The 21,634-nt window shown below is 43.9% G+C and overlaps 1 protein-coding gene across 7 annotated transcripts in view; it reads right to left on the bottom strand.

Moving 5' to 3' along the window:
- Window positions 1-8,137: 8,137 nt before the first annotated feature.
- Window positions 8,138-21,634, bottom strand: part of TMCC3 (transmembrane and coiled-coil domain family 3) — a 130,840-nt gene continuing 117,343 nt past the window's right edge. For all 7 annotated transcript variants that reach the window (XM_054696126.1, XM_037513859.2, XM_054696125.1 and 4 more), the window contains exons 2-4: window positions 19,623-20,539; window positions 17,487-17,622; window positions 8,138-12,531 (exon numbers count right to left, since the gene is read on the bottom strand). In XM_054696126.1, the coding sequence (XP_054552101.1) occupies window positions 12,229-12,531; window positions 17,487-17,622; window positions 19,623-20,524 (1,341 nt within the window). In that variant the 5' untranslated portion in view covers window positions 20,525-20,539 and the 3' untranslated portion in view covers window positions 8,138-12,228. The remainder of the gene's footprint in view (window positions 12,532-17,486; window positions 17,623-19,622; window positions 20,540-21,634) is intronic.

Below are 21,634 nucleotides of genomic sequence, written 5' to 3'. Positions count from 1 at the left end.
GTGCTTGTATAAATAAAAATAAAATAAAAAATATCATAAAAATATATTAAAAAAAAAAACCAAAAAACAAGGGGGGCGGTGGGAATTGTATGGGGACTATAACCAAGAGGAAAATGCATACATTGTGTAAAAATGAAAAAATGTTGTGAAAATATACAAAATTAAAAAAATAATAATAAAAATAAAATTGGGTGTGTCACTCCAAAACTACACAGACCCACATAATCGCGGTAACATCTTTCACATAGTTGATAGCTGAAGCCATGAGAGTACAGAAAGGAAGTGGTAGAGAGATAATGGAACCACAGAACTCTGAAGAGTGGTAGAGAATTAAAAGGTGACACAAGAGCCTATGATATTAAGGAAACCCCCAGAGGGTGACAAAGAGTCGAAGCACAGGGAGAGGGCTGCAGTGCTCCAGAAATCAGGTAAGACCAGGGCTGTGAACTCTATATTGTCTGGAACATCCAACTCGTCTCTAAGTTTCTGGTCATTTCAAAATTTAAAAAAATTGAAAAGCCAATACATTCTATTGACTCATATGCATCAAACAATCTCTAAATACGTAATACATGTGGTTATTATCTACGCATCGACTTTATTTCTGCATCAGCAGTATATATGTATACTGAACATATAAATATTTAGTTCTGGAACCTGGAAGTAACTCTAGACCTCTTTGTGCAGAAACGGGAATTTGCAAGACCTTGGGGTTTTTAAGAGGTTCTGGCGAAACCAGGTGCCTTCAGAGGGCTGCGTGACTGAGGCTGGAGGCTGGGATCCTCCCTAGAACACCAAGCCACCCTACTTTCATATGCCTTCCAAATGTTCCAGAAAACTCAGAAATGGGAAATACAAAATTTCTAACATTGGTCCCACAGTACTCAGAATCACTGAAATTCCAGAAATTCTCCTATTGCAGGATCCCCAAGCCAGGTCACAGACGGCTTTGACTTGGGGCGTTCTGGCCTGACGGTTTGGAAGCAGAGGTTTTGACTTCCTGCTCTAACTCTAGGTGCCTCACTCCTTCACCAGCACAGTGAGGGGAGGCCAAGGTGAGGATGGCGTGACCTAATCCACGAATCCCCCACTCCCTGGGGGAGTTCTGCTGAATGGCATGTTCTGTGCACAGGAACTGCTTTTCTCGGTCAGCTAAGAGCTCTTTGTAGATTATGTTTCCTTGTTTTGATTGCAGGAAAGTGGTCACTATTTGGGTAAAAGTGAAAAGTGCTAGAAGCTAGTCTGGGCAGGGCTCTGAGGTGCGCTCTATTTTTAGCCAGAGTGAACTCTGAACCCTGAAACCCAGTGAGGTTTTATGAGACCTGCTTTATTACCCCAGAGTTCTTTCTGTTACAGGATGAGGGGACATTGAGGAGGGCAGAGTGAGGTAAAGGTCAGTATCAGGGAAAATGAAGCTAAAGGGAAACTTTTCAGGAGTGCTGCTATTCTAGTTTCGTGTCTCTCCCTTTGCATTGGGGGTGTGAGCCCAGAGTCAGCAAAAGTTCAGGAACTATCCCTTCGGCCAAGATCACCAGACGGTTCCATGTACACTAGGTTGTTGTCTGTACATAAAACCTAGGGGAGGTAAGAATCATGGAAAGGACCAACTTTCATGTGAAGTTGTGTTACTGAAGGTATGTTTCTGGAAGACCTCCCTGGACAAGATGAGGAATGACTGACGAGGCTGGGCCAGGAGAGGCGACCAGCACTGGGAACACAGACATTCCTGAAGACCCCCTCCCACATGGGAAACTATGGGACTTTGCCGTGCTGTCCTCTCTAGGGGACATTTTCTTAGATTTGCTGGTCACTGTCTCTGTCCTTGTTGCAAGGAAATAAAAACCCATCATCAGTGCATTCCCTCTTTGCAGTGGCTTTTACTCAACCAAAACACCCCCCAACAGAATGGACCCATTGAGAATGGTTACAGGAAGGGTTCCTGGAGGAAAGTTTGAGTAAACCCAATTCACATTCAGTAATATTTCTTGAATACCAACTATCTGGGAATGGTGAAGAAGAAAAAGTGACAGAAGACAGAAAAAGTCAGTGACTATAGGAGCTCATTTATATGCAGAATCGTAAATAAATTAAATCCTGAATTCATAGGTACAGAGAACACATTGGTGGTTGCCAGAGGGGAGAGGTGGGTGCGTAAGGAGAGGGCTAAAGGGGCGAAGGTGGTCAGAAGGCTCCGACTTGAAGCTGTAAGATAAACTCCTCCCGGGGATGTGACGTGCAGCACGGTGACTACAGCCAAGGATCCAGTGTTATATATTTGAAAGTTGCTAAGAGAATGGGTCTAAAAAGTTCTCATCATAAGAAAACAAAAATTTGTAACCATGTGTGAAGATGGATGTTTGCTAGTCTTATGTTTCATAACATATGCATGTCCTCTTTATACTGTACAGCTGAAACTAGTATACCCATTATATCTAGAAAAAAAAAGAGGTTTTATGAGACCAGGATCCCAATCTAGGGTACTCACAATCTAGGGTGAAGGGAAGGAGCCCATAAGACAGTCCCTCCCCACACCACATGGCTTCCTTGCTCAATGCATCTACTGAACACCACTCCTGTGCCTGGAACTCAGTGAGGTCCCGGGGGAGAGTGAGGTGAGTGGACACGGCTCGGGTTTCAGGGAACTCACTGTCTACTCGGTGAGACAGACATAAAGCCGTTTCCACTCACTCTGGTGAAGGTATGATAACAGGGTGTTTCTTCACAGACTACAGAGCGAAAAGGGGAAGAGCATGAAGCCTTCACAGAGCTGACATGTGAGAACGTTCTGAAGAGGAAATGTGATCACAGGGAGAAGGAAGCACTTGGCATTGCTCAAAGGTATGAAATGATATGGTGGGCAGGAGGGTGGGAGAAGAGGTTGGGGACCTGAGTTGGCTCCAGTGCATCAAAGAACCTTGGGATTTGCTTAGAAATCTAGGCTTGACCTTGTAGAGAACTATACCACCACTGACAGGCTGAAGCAATGGAACAAGGTGGCCTAGCTGGCAGACTCATAGCGGGTGGACCGGGTGGGGATAAAACCCAAGACCAGGGGGACTATTTAAGGGGCTGTTACAACTGTCCTGGGGGGAGTGATGGTGCCCTGTCCTGCCCATGGGAGTGGCAGTTGGGATAGAGCTAGGCGGACAATTTGGAAGACTTATTTAGACGATAAAATTGTCATGACGTGGTGAAGGAGAAAAGCATTGTTTCGAGGTTTTAAATTTGGATGGATGAGTGGATGGATGATGGTGGTGCCGTTAGTGAAATCAGGGAGTTCAGAAAGAATGAATTTGATGCAACAGCAAAATAGTGAGCTGAGTTTTATATTTTGAGGTGCCGTAAGGATAAATTTGTAGAGAGGAAGGTAAAACACTTGGAAATAGAGGTCTATGGCTAAAAGAAAGAGACAGGAACTCTCTGCATAGAGATGGTGGTTATGAGTCACGCAGATGGTAGCTGAATCACGGGGAGTCTGTACAAAGGGGGTAAAATGGAGATGGTGCAGCCAAAAGGGTCTAGAGAGTGGTCAAGAGGTGGAAGGGGGCCCAGAGGAACAGTGTCAAGGAGACACCCAATGGGGCTAAATGCTTCAGCCGCAAGGGCGGTGTCACCTGGTAAAGGATGCAGGTGTTGGGTAAGGATACAGGTGGTGCAGTGCACACCACAGACGCTGGTCACTGGGGACCCCACCGAGAGAAGACATGGGCAAGGTTGGGGGTGTAATACTGGGTTTTTAGTGAAGCAGTCCCAGGAGAGCGGCGTAGAGACTAATTCCTTTAAAAAACCATGATTCAGGGGAAGAGAAAAAGCGAGCTGGGAAAAGACAGGGAAACAAAACGGTTTGGGGTAACAGAAGTGTGGACATTTCGTGTAGGCTGAACTGACCCTGTGGAAACGCAGGCCTGGAGCAAAGGACTTGATGGCGGAGCAGCTCTCCGGAGAGGCAGGACTGGGAGGAAGGGCTGGGTGGAGGGCTGCTGTGAAAGGCATTGGGAATTTACCACTGACCAAGCAGGGTCCCTGTCTTCTATGGGGGCAGGGAGCTGCAGGGGAAGGGAGTGTTTTCCTGGGAACAATGCTGTCTGCAGCACCAAGGGCCCAGGCGGTGAGAGACCCCAGGCTTCTGAGTGAGGCTGTTTCATGAGCTGAGCCTGCAGGCCAGGGCGCCTGGGCACGCACAGTGCAGCGAGCAGCTGGCCTGAACCCAGGTGTAACAGGCATGGGTCGGGGCTAGGGGTTGGGGCCAGTGAGAGGCTCCTCCAGGATTCGGAGCCATTGGGGAGACCCGTTTGCTTGCTCAGGGCTCACATCCCGCAGAGGGGGTTACTCACTGCTGACTCAGACCCAGGTGCTCATTTGCATGTTATTCATTTCAAACCAAAACAAGCAGGAATATCAGGAGCATCTCAGCCCCTTTCCAAACAGAACCACCCTAGATCCTCCGAGAGCTCCTGCTGCTGCTGCTGCGCTGAGTCCCTCTGACCTAGAAATATTTCCACTTTGGAGAGCTCTACTCTGTCAGGACCACAGGGCGTGTCTGTGCAGTTGAGCTAGGGGAAAAAAAAAAATCAAAAAGCCAAACAAAACCACTCAGGAAGTTCATTCCTCTCTAAGAATGTAGAATTCAGGGGAAAAAATATCTGGAATTCAGGGAAAAAAATCTAAAAGCCAAACAAAAACACCACTCAGGAAGTTTACTCCTAAGAATTAAGGTAAGTCTTAATTTTAGGTTAAATGCTCCAGCAGGGCCCTCGCTGCCACCAAATGTAGGATTTTTGCTTCCTACCTGTCTCCTCTCACCAGCATGTAGCCCGGACAGGCACATGCTTGGCACCCCTGTGCCTAGAACAGTGCCTGACACATCCTAGGTGCTCAGTTAATACGTGAAATGAAGGAAGGGCCCATTGTAAGCACTTTATCCCGCCAGAACCTCACTACTGCAGGCACTGGGTAGTTTAGGAAGGGGGATGCTGAGAGGTTAGACATCTCCCCAGGTGAATGAGACAGCAGGCCAGGGGACACACCCGTGCTTCAAGCTGAACTTGCCACCTGCCTGTAAGGCTGCAGAAGCCACTCCGTGACATGGACTCACACCACCTCAACTCTGAGAAGAGCACCCAGGTGCTGACTGACATCTAAATGTAAATAGCTGCCAAGGAGCGGCAAGGCTCAGAGGGCTGGCTGGCTCAGTCTGATCCCACTAAGGCGGGTCCACTGAAGCAGGCCAGCAAACAGTACGTCAGGTGGCCCAGCAGAGAGGGGTCATCACAGGGAGACCATGAACCGCTCTGTGAACTGGGCACCCACGAGGCCACTCAGTGCAGCAGGTCAGTCAGGATCCCCGCCTCCAACATGACCAGTGACACGCTGCTGCCCACTCTCCAAGTCGCCGGGAGGGCCGGCCACCAGCCGTCACCCTCCGGGTTCTTCCAGCTTTTCCTTTGAGGAAATATTCTTGTTGAATGGACTGATGGGGCCGCCCACATTCTGCCTCCATAGATGGTTTTCATTGACTCTCTGAGGTGACTGTGGACAAGGGCAAACGCTGCACAGCAGGAAGTCACCTTGCAACAATCTGACCAATGTGTTGGGGAAGATTCCCTGTGTGGGAATCAAGCTTTCGTTTGAAAGGGCCCCGCTGGCCCAAGCCCCCGAGTTATAGGTGTGTAATACGTGCTGCCTGTGGCCTGGATTTTGGAGTCAGCCTTTTAGTTCTCTGTTCCCTACAGCCAGATGGCCTGGGTTTAAAACTACAGAGATAGTAAAAGGGAACAGAGATCAAAAATCTCTTTGGGGAGCAAACCCACAGTGACAACTGTCAGCACCACTGCTGGTGATGTGGACAGTCCAAGAATCAGACAAGTCCAAGAATCAGTCAGACCCCTGGGGATTTCTTCAGCAAATGGCATCTCTAACTGGTAGGACTTACCAAGGCAAGAATTCTCTTTGTACTACTCAGTAGCTTATTTTAAAACAGAACAGGAAAAAAAACATCCAATTCCCAATGCCTTGGCGAGTAGAGTAACCACCAACAAAACAGCTGTTAACATGGCTCACGTTCATTCCTGCTGTTAGTCGAGTGAGAGGCCTGGCAGGGGAGAGATTCCGGCTGGTTTAGCAAGGAGAGAAATTTCAGAGGTAGCCACCACAGATGGTAGCAGATGTCATGGAGCACAAAGCAGAAGCCACCAGGGACTTCACCGTCTCAGAGCTAAACAAAAAAACCCGATAAATACTCAGCCAAGTCAACTGCCAATTACACACCCCAAGAAGCTCAGGAAGCAAAGGAAAGTGTAGAAGTTGCTTTAGAAGCAGGCTATTCTCTTCAGCCACTGGTCTGTTGGCCCTTGGCTTTACAAAGACCTCGGATGCTGGCTTCAGGTACCTGCCCTCACCAAAGCACATGCCACGCAAAGGTGTAAAGGCACAACTTCCAAACACAGCATTGCCTCCTCCAGACATACACTTAAAGGTGACCCCTTCCAGGGCTCCTGAAACTGAGCAAGAAGCCAACTGCTCAATCCCTTGTTGCTGTGCAGGGTAGTGGTTACTAGTGTGGGCTCCAGGGTCACACAGCTTGGGGCTGAATCTATACCCCCACCATTACCCACTATGTGGTGCTGCTAGTTATTTGGCCACTCTGCACCTCAATTTCCTCTTCTGTTTTTCAGGAATAATGGTGCCTAATGGTATTAGAACGATTACATCTGATTTTGCATGCAGAGAATTGGGCACAGTGCATTGCACACAGTAAACGGTCAAAGAACGTTAGCTGTCATCCCGTATCTATGAATGGTCCTGTGTGTCCTGTAAGTTTCTATCTCTCATGTTCACACCTACGTAGGGCTGTAGATAGTTGAAAGGTGTTGACAGTGGTCATTCTCAGGTGTCTACAAAGTTTTTTATTAGCCTCTATGCTACTCAAAATCAGAAAGTACTGCTTTATCCAATAGCAATATCTTTTTGCCTAGAACGCAACTAACCAAAATATTATAAAGAAAATTAACTTGATTTCCCTAAATCAACATTTGGGAATATGTTTTGGGCTGGACACACATTTACTACAATCATTTCCATTTTATGTATTTGTATCTTTATACAGCAAATAACAATAGGTGTGCAAAATAACTGCCGCACGTTAACACTTCCAATGACCCATACACGCTCTATTTTCCAGCTCACAGAATGAGCTCATGTATTTGTGAACTCGTGTATCATCCCAGCATTTTAATTACTTTGTGCATGGCGGGTGCTGAATGACCGATGCAGTAAACTCCTCAGGACATTGCATTGCCTGGAGGCAGAGGACCAAAAGGGCAGAATCAGGAAGAGGCAAAGCTCAGAGGGCCCCCACTCCCTCCTTCGCTAACCATGACCTGGAGAAAAGCTCATGTGTCAATTTCATCCATGTGTCAGGGAGAGTGATGCCCACATGGGCCTTCGGATGAGTTACACATTATGAAAAATAAAGTGCTTTGTAAATACTCAAGCACCAAACAAGAGGTACCCCGCTAAGGGCAGAGCTTCTGTCTCGGGTAAGTTCACTCTCCTGTAACTGGTCATGTGCACACCTGTCACAGGGCTGCTGTCACCATCTTTCTCATTCTGCATCCCGATGGCTTCTGCTTTGTCCTTAGCATCCTATCATACCTACTCTTTCCACTAGGTGAGGACACATTTCCCAGTACTAGGGACTGACTGTGAATAATCCATCCTGCTCCCTCCCCCACTAGGGTTTGAGGAAGGAGCTGCATATCACACACCAACTGCCTTTACAGAAGACTAAAAATTAGCTTAAAAATGAATTGTGATTGGTGGGAGGGGAGAGAGGAATGAATGGGCAAAGCACACAGGAATTCTATAGCAGTGAAACTATTTTTTGTAACTGTAATGTTGGATGCATGTCATTATACATTTGTCCAAAGCTACTGAATGAACAAGAGTGAATCCTAACATAAACTATGAACTTTCAGTGTCCTTGTAGGTTCAACATAGGTTCACTGATGGTAATAATGCACCCTCTGTGGGGGGATGTTTGACAGGAGAGGCTATGCATGAGTGGGGACAAGGGTATACAGGAAATCTGTACTTTCCGGTCATTTGCTGTGAACCTGAAAGTGCTCCTTAAACCAAGTCTACTTTTAAAATTTGATTGCACACACACACACACACACACACACACAAAGTCTGCTACTGAGATGGGCTCTGACAAATATGAAAAATTAAGAAATCTAGCTCTTTAATGTGAAAGCTAACATCAAGTGTTTATTTAAAAAAAATAATGGCACCTGCTTTCAATGGGGTGAAGATCTACAGAGAATTTATAATTTTAGACTGACATGGAACTACACAGTATTCCACAAAATGGAAATTCTGCAACAGATCTCACAGTACATGTTTCCAGTTTCTACTTTCAGAGTTGTTAACTAACAACTGCCGAAAGGAGCTTAAACAGAGTACATTTTGTTGGAAAACTCCTCTTAGGACAAATGCAGATAGGCTTTAAATAAATTAGCATTGCAACACACAGATCATCCCTAAAACAATCAAGGTACATTTCTTCCCAGCTTCTTATAAACAGAGAATTGTAGAGACTTCAGACAATTATAAGGTTCATTCTGCTTTGTATCCATGGGTTCCCAAACTCTTGTGAACTGTACCATTTTTTGTTTCAACTACTTTTGATGTAAGTAGATCAATCTCTTTTCTTTTTTTCCAGTGATTTATCTTTTAAGACCAATTCCTTCTTTAGCACATGGGCTAAACTTTTCCTTGAAACACCTCTCTACAGATATAGCCCTGTATTTAAAATAATAATTTTAACACTCAATAATTAAAAATTTCTTCCTCCTCAAAAGTTTAAGTACGCAAAATAGGTTGTTTAATCACACATGTTCATATTAGTAAGTATATTTAAATATTTTCCAAACCAATATAACTATATTTGGGTTCAATACAAAAATATTCCCAGTTGATGCAAAATATTTTGGTATCTAACATCCAACCAAATAATACAAAAGGAATCTAGCCCCCCACCATCTTTATTGGACTCATAATGAGACCTGATATGCTAGAAATAAGGCAAAGCCATAAACATACACATAAGGGCAACATTTAAATGAAAAGAAATGACAAAGCAGGAGAAGGGCTAAAACCACATGGATGCTAATTGACAGCAAGAGACAGTAACATTATGAGATGAAATGACATGGGGTGGCGATTCAGGAGCTTTCACCCTACAGATGAAATCATACAAGCAAAACCACTAATAGTACATGCTGGAAACTTGGGACTAGCCAGGCCAAAATCAACAGAGTGCTTTTAGTTACTGTTTCATTGTGGTTTTCAAATTTTGAGGGGGGAGTGGGGGGTTAGGAGGGGAAAATGTTTTGTTCTGGTTTCATCATACTCAAAATAAAAGTTGGAATCACCAATTCAAATCCCACAGAAGAGCATTTTAAAGTTTTTGTTTTGTCCCCAGCACACTCTTATTATCTTGGCAATCATGAAAGTAATGTCATACATAGACAAAATCCAGAGCTAGAATTGAGCATCCTATATCCCTCAGTAACAGCTGTTTTTCCTCTTCAGCTATGAACAAGATGTTTACTACTAATGAAAGTGGGGGAAAAGGATTAGCTGACTTACATGTAAATAAAAAATCTCATTCTAGGATATGTTCTAGTTGGATCACTATTTTTAATGGAATATTTATAAAATTTTATTTAATCTCCTTATGTAGCAAACAACTAGCAGAGGGTTTCCTCATTAGGAAAGGATAAATTGCTGAGAGTCAGAGTCTCCACAGAGTGTATTATCTTATTAAAAAGCTTCATGAACTTTCAACAAGACACTAAAATAAATACGCCATGTAGGCTGATCATATCAAAATGAAAAGTTATTCGATATCTAATGAGAATCACTAGAAATCTGAATTCTTTGAAAAGAATTTATGATCAGGTGTGATGATTTAGGTCCTTACCATATTCAGAACAGAGACAGTTTCTAGAAGTTTCTGTTGACAGCTGCAGACTGGAGGAGGAGAGCTATGCTTTTTCCATTTTCTTCTCTACTTCTCTCTCTGGGAAGAAGACACACTGACCACTAGCCTGGGATTTAGCAAAGCAAACCTGTTAGGCTGAGCAAGGAGGTGGAGTGTGGTGGCACCAGGAGGCCTGAGCATCCTTGGACTGCCTCAGAGTCTTGACCTCGAGCAATCTCATTCTAAAAGCAGCTTCTACACCTACCCTGACCCCTGGCATGTCCAAGGTACCTGAGAAAGACTCAGAGATCAAGAGGAGCCTACCCCAGGCCCTGGTGGACTCCAGGGTATATGTTACAATCAGTCTCCAGCCCACGTGGAGGCTGATGCCCACAGGTCAAGGGGAACAGGTCGGGCTGGCCACGACAACGACAAGTCACAGGGAAGCAGACTTTCCATTCCCCCCTCCTCCCTGGACTCCATTTCTGTCCCCTTGATTTGATGGATCACAGTGTATTTATAGGCACGTTGGGAGACCAAGGGGGTGTCTGCCAGCCATGAGGGGGGTTGGGAATATAACTCCCTCTTTCTTAAATCCAAAATACTTGATAACCCGAGATTTTAAAGAAACTTTTTAATTGGTTTTGAAAAGCTTGAATCTGGAGCTAGATAGGAATGACAGTTGATAGTTTGTGCACGAAAACCACTGAATTGTAAACTTAAAATAGAAGGCTTAAGCTGTATGAGTCTCTCACACACACCAAACGTCTACCAAATATTCAACTATTCCACTCTCTCAAACCAGAGCACATCGTCACATTGTTGCAGGAAATTTCCCTAAAAGCAGCTATTTGTAAAAGATCACACCTAATTTATATCAGGTGATTTTGATGTCTTCCAGAAGAAAATGTACACTAACATACATCTACGCCATCAGCAAAGGACAGTGTTGGCAGGAGGTGGGGCTGAACAACAATTTGCATTCAAATCTCCCAGATGTCTTCCTTTTTATATGTACACAGAGAAAGAAATTTGAAGAAAAGTATCCTCTGGGCTGAAGACAATGACTGGCATCTGCCAAGCAGGCCCCAGATGTTAACTTCTGGGAAGTGTGCGCATTCTCTCACACCTTAGAACCTATTTCAGTAAGACACTGTGCCATCTGGGGTTAGACACTGTGTCAAATTTATTTTATTCTTGCTGGTCCTTTTAGGGTCCTAATTTCCACCTGTTTCCAGCATTCCTGCCTCAGTGCACTGCAGCATTACACACTATGATTCTGCTGTCCTTAGAAAAGACCCCTTCAATGCGAGCAACGCTTGTTCTTGTTTACTGAGTAAGCTCTGCGAGCCCCCACAGGGAATAAAGTGCATCCCATCCTCCAAGGGGGTTTGTCACAGTTCAGATTTGCTGAAACAAACTCCCCGGCTAGTGTTTACCAGACCCCAAATGAATGTTAAAGCCACAGTTTGATGAGAGATCTGGAAGCATTTCTGCATACTTTGAAGGCAGGGCATTCAATGGGCAGGCAATTCGGGTGTGGGGCTCCTTGGGTATAAGGCGGCAAAAGCCCCATTCATAAATCCTGTGTCTTATCATTTAAAGTGCAACAGAACAATACCCAGTTAGACATCTGATGGGTGAACAGGTGTGTTAGAAGAGTTCCACGTTATAGACAGTAACATACAATTAGCCACTACGGACATGGGTGCACAGGGAACCTCTGGTCACCTGGGACCAGTGGAATGGGGCACAGGGCATGAACTGTGCTCTCATAGGTCACAGGTGCTCAGCACAGTCACACCTGTGCCTCTTCCCTTGCCCAGTCCTGCTACCTCCTGGGTGCTTACCGGACTCAGGGAAAAGGCAGTCACTAACAGTGAAGTTCAATTTTGACAGATGTGAGAGAGATTTAAAATCCCTTCTTTCTGGGCCACTATGCCAAGTGCTCAATAACCAGAGGTTTGCCAAGCTGTGCTAGTCAGGTGGGCAGGAAATCTGGTTTGATTAAGGCAGTGAGCAAGGAAGGGAGGGCTTTGAAACAGATTCACATTAACCAAGTACAGGGACTGAGCTGGCGACCGCTACTGATTTAAGAGAATTGTGGTTATTTACAACGCGCAGCCCAGGCCTTCTTGGAATCCTCCATTGGCACAAACGTTCATTAAAAAAATTTGGTAATATGCACAGAGTTTTCATTAAAATAAGAATCTGAAAGATTTTGAGAACTGGAACCAGTGGCTTCATCCAGGTATTATTATCCTTTCTATGGCACACACAATATGGTCCCAGTTTTTACAAAATATTGCGAGCAGAGTCACAGCAAAGAAGGTGCCAAGGATGTGGAAGCGGCTCTTCATCATGGGCGAGACAAACTTGGCGATGGTGGACACGCACACTAAGATGACGGTCATGAAGGCCAGGATCACGTTGATGCACTTCCCCAGGAGGACTTTGGCATTCATGGTGTCGGTCTGCAGGACTTGCTGCTCTTGCTGGTGGAGCTCCAGCTTGGAAATGCGAGTCTGGCAGGATTCTAAGGCTTCCTGTGGGCAAGAGGGAGAGAGCAGTTGAGATCACAGGCAGCCCGGGAGCCTGGGTTCAGGTGGACACAAGCCCCCAGCTCAGTGCTGGCTGACCAGGTGGCTTCACATGGCTGAACCGACAGCGATGATGATGGTGGACACAGTATGATGATGACACAAGCAAGACTCTCCAGACTCATTTCATCCTGTTATTCGTGGATAGGATGAGCAAGCACAAAGTACAACACCTGAGGAATTATGGCTAAGTATTTTGGCTCCACCTGTATTTAAATAAAGTGCTTAAGGACACTGCATCTGTTGGTGGCCTTGGGGACAAACTGGAGGGTGGTTAGGGTTTCATTTTGTGAATTGACTACTTTCAGCCACAGAGCAGGCGGAATCGCCAGCTACTAGTCCTTTTTTCCACTACTGAGAATGGCATTGTCCTCGCACAGTCCATCACCCAAACCCACTGGGGCAACATCCAGTGTCTGACTCAACTGATTCATGTTTCTCTCATAGAGTCTGTGTCACCAGTCTTGCCTGCAATAAACCTATGTTAAGTCCCTTACACTTCTTACTCCCCACAGCAGTCCAAGCGATCTTTGAAAGATACTGATCTGATGTCACTCCTTTTCATGAGGGAGTGAGAAATCTTGAACACGGCCCAGGCCCAGCCACGTTCTCCTGTCCCACTTAATGCCGGCCCCTACTGCCTTCACTGTGTTCTGGCCACAGTCGTTATTTTAAATTCTGAAAAGGCACATGTTTGGGGCCTTTGCACATGCTGTGTACTCTGCCTGCTCACTCCCTTCTTCTCCCCTGTCAATCTCCCATTCACCTTTCAGACTTCACTTGAATTATCAGGTCCTAGACTCATCAGAGTCTGGAGCCCACCACCCCAAGGAAGAATCCACAGTTTTGTGAGGACAGAGGCCGAGCTGTCTTGCTGTTGCTGTGCTCCTTGGCATGGAGCCAGCGGCAGGCATGGAAGCAGGCATCACACACTGGCTGAACACAGAAGAAACTGGTGCTAGTGCCTGAATTGGAGGTTTGAGAGAAAAACCCTTCACCTCTGAAGGAGAAGAGGGCCCAACCAGCAGCAGTACAATGAGCCCGTTTTAGTTTACTAGGCTGCTGTCTAAAACTCATTTACCAATAGGTGTTTGCTCAATTAAATTATAGCCATCTTTCCAGGTTTTAAACAAACATAATGGCTCCAACATTGATTTGCTTTTCTTCTGGTGAATAGGCATGAAGGGCCAAAGAACAGGGTTCTCTGTTGCTATAGTAACTTCCAATAGTACAGGCTACCAACAAAAAGGATAACATTCGCAGATCTTCACATTCTAAGCGCAGACTTTCTACCATCCCAGGCATGTGCCCCAGAATCACGTTCCTTCCAACGACGGCCTGTGGTTTCCTCCCTTTCAGACATGGCAGGGAAACGGTGATAGAACCAGATAATTAACTTTTTTTTTTTTAAAGATTTATTTTTGTACAAGAGCTGGGGGACAGGCCAGAGGCACGGGAGGGTGAGAGGATTCACCAGAGACAGAGCGGAGAGCAGAACAGGCAGAAGGACCAAAGACACTGCAGAGGGCTGCTGCGCCATGTGGGAATCTCCCTGGCTGGCTGGGAATCGAACCCACACTGCATAGGCTGTGGACAGCTTCACAGTGCAGTGCTCAACCTGTTGTGCCACCAGGGAGGCCCAGAAGATTAACTTTTGAGGCAGAGCCATTCAACTTTGATCAGAGCGATGAGTTACATATAGAAACAGACAGATCCTGGTACTTCTGTCAAATTTTTTTACCAAAAGAAAAATCCAAGGAAATTAAGTTTGAATTGCAAGGAATTTTAGTCAAAGGATCCACTAAGAGATATTCAGTCTTACAAAAAGTCTTTTTGTTTAAACCAAGATGCCAGGCAAGTGGGTCTGCAAATGAAATGCAACCTCAAGCAAAATGTCCAAAAGACTTTTCAGGCAATAAAGTTAATTTATTTTCAATATTTGCCACCACTGTCCCTCCTAGCCTGCTTGACCCTTTCTCCTTATCTCCCATCCTTTTAACCTCAGAAGCCTCACTTTGTTTATTAATGTCCAATAGTTTACATAAGTATTTTTCAGCTCCACAATTTTTAGTTCTTCCTTGGGTCCAGATTTAACTTACGGGGGACAAGGAAAGAAGAAAGATTATCTTTTCAACACTTTTAATTGGGAATGCAGGGTAAAAAGACAAAACTCAGCTGCTTAAAAACAAAAGCCTTGCTTGTCTGTAGGCAACAGCTACCTCACCTATACTAATCTGTCCCCTGACTGTAAGAATATAATATTTTTTGACTGCTTATAATGTGTCAGGGAAAGACTTTAGCACTCAGTTAAGTATTTTCCCATTAAATATTTTTGATAGCGTACTGAAGCAGAGTCCAGTAACATCTCCATTTACAGATGAGGAAGCTGAGGTCCATTGAGCCAGTATATGGTAGTTCTCTGGACAAGAAAACCCCCTCCAGTCACTCACAAGGATGTCCCCCTTTGTACTTCTGAGCTGGAGATGAAGCCAGAAAATGTTGAAATGAACTCTTCTGATTTTTAAGCTCCCCTTGTGAAGTCTGTTCCTTTATCTTACCCTTTCATCCCATAAGTACTTTCTTTAAAAAAGGAAGAACAAAATTAGCCCAAACCATCGCACTAAATAAAAAAACCACATACTCAGACATCCCCCTGGCATCCCAGACATGCTCTATTAAAATAGAATGTTCTACCATACTGACCACACTGCTCACCAGGCAACACTTAACATTTAAACTGATTTTAAATAATAAAACCAGCTGGCAGGGAGGTTAAGCCTCCTAGCCCAGGGCATGGCAGAATCCCCCAACCGTCTTCTGTATCACAGTTTTCAGAGGCAAACATTTCCTACCAGCTCTGATGCTCTGGCTCCTAGAATTGTTTATGGTGACATTTGGGGTTAGCATATGATCAGCCCTCATCACAGAGTGGAACAAAACATGGGCAGCTAGAATTCCAGCTCAGTCACTGGAGGGAAATCTCTGTTTCAGTTTTCTTCCTTGGAAAGTAGGATACAAAGTACCAGTAGCCCTCAGAACACTGCCTATAAAGGAAATTTGTACAAAAGAAGCTGAGCATTTCTTGAAGAATACACTTTTTTTAAAGTAATCAAATTGGTACAGCTACTATGGAATAAGGTTTGGAGGTTCCTCAAAAATTAAAAAGTGAACTACCATATGATCCAGCAATTCCACTTCTGGGAAGGAAATGAAATCACTATCTTAAAGAGGTATCTGCCCCCGCCCCCTACCTTCACTACAGCATTATTTACAATAACCAAGACATGGAAACAATCTAAGTGTCCACCTCCAGATGACTGAAGAAAGAAAACATGGTATACAGTCATGTGTCACTTAATAGAGGGGATACATTCTGAGAAATATTTATAAAAACATGGATGGCACAGCCCTCCAGGAATATAGGTTATACATGGGGACCACTGTCATGTATGTGGTCCATCCTTGAAACATAGTTATATAGTACATGACTGTACATGGGATAGTAGGCGGCCATAAAAAGGAATTTGTGGCTATAAAAAGGAATCTTGTCATTTGAGACAACAAAGAAAAACCTTGAGGGCATTTTCCTATATGAAGAATATTAGACAGAGGAAAAAAAATACCATATAATTTCACTTACATGTGGAATCTAAAACAGCCAAACTGAAAGCAGCAGCAAAGCCGTTAGTGGTTGACAGGCAGGCAGTGAGGGGTAAGGGACACGGGTAAAAGCAGTCCAAAGGTATAAACATTCAGGTATAAGATAAACAAGCACTGGGGATGGAATGCATAGTCTGGTGACTAGAATGGACAATACTGCGTTGCATATTTGAAAACTACTAGGTGAATGAATCTTAGAAGCTCTCACCACAAGAAAAAAATAGGTAACTGCAAGGTGATGCATGTTAATGGAACTCGTTTTGCACTATATACACATCAAATCATTATTCTGTACACCTCAAACTAATACAAAGTTCTATGTCAATTCTATCTCAGTAGAACTGGGTGGGAGAGGAAAGAGATCCTGTTTCCTTATAGCACCAGAGCACATTAATGCTGGAACACACCATTGTTCATCCTGACCCAGTTACCTCTTCCTTCCACCTACCCCTATTCCACCCACCCCTTTGAGCCCTACCTTCTCCAGGGCAGTCATTCACTCAGGACTACTTGAAAAACCTTGTTCCAGTCAATTAACCACTCTGGGCCTAAGTCTCCTCATCTGACCAATGGGGAGAGTAACAGAACCTACATAAAAGGTAGCTGTGAGGAGTGATTGGGAAGAAAAGACACAAGTCTAGTGGTTTGTGAGGGCTTGGCATATGATACACATACAAGTGCTTAAAATTCTTACAAACCTGAAAGCGTTTATTTTACAAATGAGCAGACAGACTTAAGGCTTGTTCAGGGCCACACAGTTGGTAAATAGGAGACCCAGAGCGTCTAAATTTCTGTGGTTCTCAGTCTATGCCATGTAAGCTGGCCCTTGTTCATGGTGTCTTGAGCTGGAGGGCAGCTGAACTAATCCTGACTCCCCCCAGGCAGGGTCTTACAGACCCTTCTTAAAGGCAGGGTCTCTATCATGTCTAAAACATTTTAAAAATTGTGGTGGTAGGAGGAAGGGAAATATATAGGTGATGGGCTTGGGGTAGATAATAATATGTGGTAATTAATTTAGGCAGAAGGTAAACCTCCTTACTCAGTTCAGCCTCCTTACTCAGAAATCAATACCATGAGCTGATGGGGTTAATGAGGTGGAGAAGAAATGTTTGTGCAGAGAAAACATTTTCCTCCAGTGCCAGAAGTTCCTATGGGGCTTACAGTGAGACACTTTAGTTTTTTAAATGAATTGAAAGCTGGGGAGATCCAGTGGGCGTGTCAAACAGCAAGAGGAAAGGTACCTGGATATCCCGTGACCGCTCGTAGGCCTGGTAGGCCACCTTCTCCTCAATGCTGGCCAGCTCCTGTTTCAGGTTGGCTGTTTCGTGCTGATGCAGGTCGGTCAGGTCATGGAGCTGGTCTTCCAGTCGCTCGTACCTTTGCAAAGAGAGGAACTGACTGAGTGCGACATTTCAAAGGCCCCCATCAGCACATTCTAGCAGGACATCCTTTTTATCTTACCGCTGCCATTGCCCCGTTTGCTTCCATCCCCTGGCAGACCAGGTTTTCAAAAGAGTGTGGAGAACCTGCTGTTGGGTTAACACTGAATTCCAGCTCTAGAAAGGACTGGTCTCTGAGGTCTTGACTCTGTCCTCACTGCTGAGGTTTAATGCAAACCAAACCTGGCTTTTACACCCACATCAGATTAGCAGCTTGGCTGGCAGCACTGATGACAGGACATTTCTTTTTGGCTGGTACATTTACCATGGCGGGTTAGGAGACAAGACTATCCAGGATGTGGCCCCAGGCAAGGCCTCACTGGAACTCTGATGGCCCCTCCCTCATCTGCACCCCACTGTGCCTACCTGTTGGCAGTCACAGCTCTCATTTAGAGACTATAGGGAAAGAGCTAACCTTTATACTCAAGCTAATTCTACCATTTCCCAGTGCTAAACTGAACACACTTTCTAGCTTTTGGAACTTAAATGCCAATAAAAAAAATTACGTATTACAAATTGTACATGGTGTATCAAGTGGCATTTCCAAAAGAATAAATCTAATGTAACAGAAATACAAAGACTCCTATTCCCATCTCCCACCCCTTCAGAGAACAGGGATTTATTTTATACTTAAAATCTTAATTTTTTTAAAAAATGAAATAAGCAGCACTATTTGGGGAAGATGCATCAGCCTTGAATGACTCTGACCACTGTCATTTTTAGATGCTTATATAGGTCACTTGATAGAATCATTTAAAAAAAAAAGAGATAAGAAAACAATACATATTTAATGACTATTATCAGATAGGACTTCACAGCTGTCTGATGCTGGTACCGTGAATAGCCTTTTGGAGATCTCTTCAAGTAAGCAGTAGGAAGGCTAAGAATCAAACATCAATAATTATGTGAAACATGAAAACAAACTACCCTAAATTTACATAAATGGATACCTGTGACTTGGGGTAAAATCTGAATTTAGACAAACCATTGAGATGAAATTAATGGCAATATAATCCGGAAAAGCTATGACTCAAAAATAGTTCTTATGTGACAAAGATACCCAAGTCAGAAAGTTAAAAAAAAACTGTTACATAAATCATGAGTTGAAAAAAGTCTCATTTCTAAATGAACATGATATAAAACCAGATATCAGATATGAAACAGCATGCAAGCTAATTCTAAATGCAAATGTTACAGTATGTGACAGGCACTCACTTTTTTAGTCTACATTTTTAGAAGTTAACATACGTTTTGCTCAAAAATCTTTTGGGGGATCTTTTCATTGAGAAAATGGTGGGATTATCACTTCATATTTAGCCATACACATTTAATAAGCGATAAATACGTGTTAAGCCTGAAAAACACTTGACTTTCAAAATTAGCAAATAAAATCCACAAGATTTAAATTGATACTTGAATCTCAAGTTAATTCTTGAAAGCTCTATATTTAGGGTGAAAGATTGAATGAGCAAAATACAGTACCTATAAAAAATGCTATATAAAAACTTTAAAATTTAGGTACTAAATAAAACCTATCTTGTTGGACAATGAAGTCGTTTTTTTATTGGCATTTATTATGGAGCAAAATGAAATAAAGGTCTATGAATTAGTATAATGAACTTTTTATAAAGTCTATTCAATCAACTTAATAAGCACATAAGTCACAGACTATATAGTGATATTTGAACAAACCCACACACCTCTATCTATCATTCCAATTTTAGTATATGCGCTGCAGAAGTGAACGCTCAACTATCAAGCTATAAGTCAGAAATTATAAAACTCAGAATCGTGAAGTATGAGGAAGAACTACTGGCTCACAAATGCCAAGTTTATGGAAAAAGACAACCACCAGCTAGCTTCTCAGACATTCAAGAAATCAGTCTGCAGTCAGCGATCTACGTCTAAAAAGAATTCCAAGAGAACAATCTGAAATACCTGTATCTCTCCTCTTGGAGGGTCTGAGAGATAAAACCATATTCTCTCTTAAATTGCACCTTCAGTGCCTCGATGTCCTCAGCCAGCTGTGCCTGGGTTTCCTTGATCTCTCTCAGCTCCTCCAGGATCATGGTGAGCTTCCCCTGGCTGTCCAGCGTGCCCGTCCCCCCCGCCCCGAAGGACTGGTTCCCATTACTGTCTGCGGAGCCGGAAGTGCCGCTCGAACACTCATCATCACTGCCATACTTAGGTTTGTTGACAATGGTGGCGCTGCCCCCGTAGGCGCGGGCACTAGCCTCGGGCCTAAACTCCTCTAAGGAATTTTTTAAGTGAGCGATGTTGTCGGCACTCCCGAACTTATTCCGGATCAAGTTGGCAAACTCCCTGGACTTATTGAAGACAAACACAGGAGGAGTGAGGGACACCCCCGGCATGCTGGATTTGCTGCTCTCCATGTTGTGGGGAGCTGTTCGGGACTTGGCGTTGGCATCTTTCAGGGCGTGCTGGATTTCCTTCAGGTTGTCTCTGGAAATGTCCTTTGTGCTTCGGGAGGCTCCATTCTGTTCAATCTCCCTGAGCTTTCTATGGTACTGTTCTAACTTCTTCTGCAGCTGGGCAATGGAGTGAGCTGATTTCTGATTCTTCTTTTCAAAGACTTGTTTGATACGGCCGGCCTGCTGCTTGTCAGCACTGCTGACCAGCTTCAGATATTCTGCAACATTGCCATCCCGGGATGTTTGCTCAATTTTTATCTGCTCTGTTACCTTTAGAATTTTTTGTTTGAGGCTATCTGCACTGAGTTTGACCTTGTGGAAGTCCAGGATGCCATCTGGTACATCAAAGTTGAGGTTGGTATCTGACCCCCCTCGGCGGATGTTGAGGGGTAGACTCAGGGTGTTCATATCATGCCGTTCCACCTGAAAGATCAAGGAAGAGAACTTTAAGATCTGAAATCAAAGAGGTGGTTTACTGTGAGGGAATCTGTGCAGGTACAATAGAGATACCTGAAGTCCCAGATTTTCTAACTGTAGTCATAGGATAAAAATCTCTACTAATCCTCTCCAGTTGAATACAGGGTAGTCCAACTCCTCCTTGTATCCATGCAAACTAACCGAGATTCAGTTCTCCCAGGAGATCCAACCTAATATTGCCCAATTAGACGGTAACTGCTGGTTGTCAGGTAGACAATTCATAACGGAATAAAATTACCAGTCAGTCCTAGTTTCCCAAAGTGCCCAGGTACCTGGAATACCTGCCCTGCCCTGCCTCATTCACAGTGAACTTTATCACTGTGGGAAATACATCTAATTCAGAACTTAATCATTTAACAGAGAATTTTTTAAAAAGTGAAAAAGTTAAATTTCAGCAGGTACATTCATCAACATAAGACTATTTTTTAATGACACCGTTAAACAGCTATGATGGAATAATATGGCACAATATTAAATTGAATAATCAAGTAACACCACAATATTTATTAGAAGTGGAAACCAACAACCCCAAGTCACAACCACCATGATTAAAAAACAAACACCGATAATAACAAGGCCATAAGAAATACTTTCTCACTCAGGGGCCATCTGGGGAAAAGAACTGCAGTGTGGCAGCGAGCATCTTGACATGGGGGTTGGGGGGTGTTTGTGCTCTAGAATGGGACAAGCAAATGCAATCTGTGTGCCATGCACTGTGGCTATTCAGAAGGGTTGGCTTGTCTGATTCTCACTACAATGTTGGGCAGAGAACATGATTGATCCATATATTCTATGGAATCTGAGGCTTAGAGCCAGGATTTGTATTTAAATCCCCCCAACTCTGGTCTTCTTTCTGAATCGGGATATTCTACTCCTCCGTCCTAGAGGAATACAAGTGGGTCTTTGTAGAGTCTGAAAATCATCTCTAAACAAAGATTCATACAATCTAGACTGAAGTATCTTATTGGCCAAGTAACAACCCTTTGATTAGAATAATGCCTTGATAGTCAAAAGAAATCAAATGGGACAATATATGCTGCA

The sequence above is a fragment of the Talpa occidentalis genome, unplaced genomic scaffold, assembly GCF_014898055.3.
Source record: "Talpa occidentalis isolate TD23 unplaced genomic scaffold, MPIMG_talOcc4v2.1 talOcc4.16, whole genome shotgun sequence".
NCBI lineage: Eukaryota > Metazoa > Chordata > Mammalia > Eulipotyphla > Talpidae > Talpa > Talpa occidentalis.
This window is presented reverse-complemented; position numbering and strand designations above follow the sequence as displayed.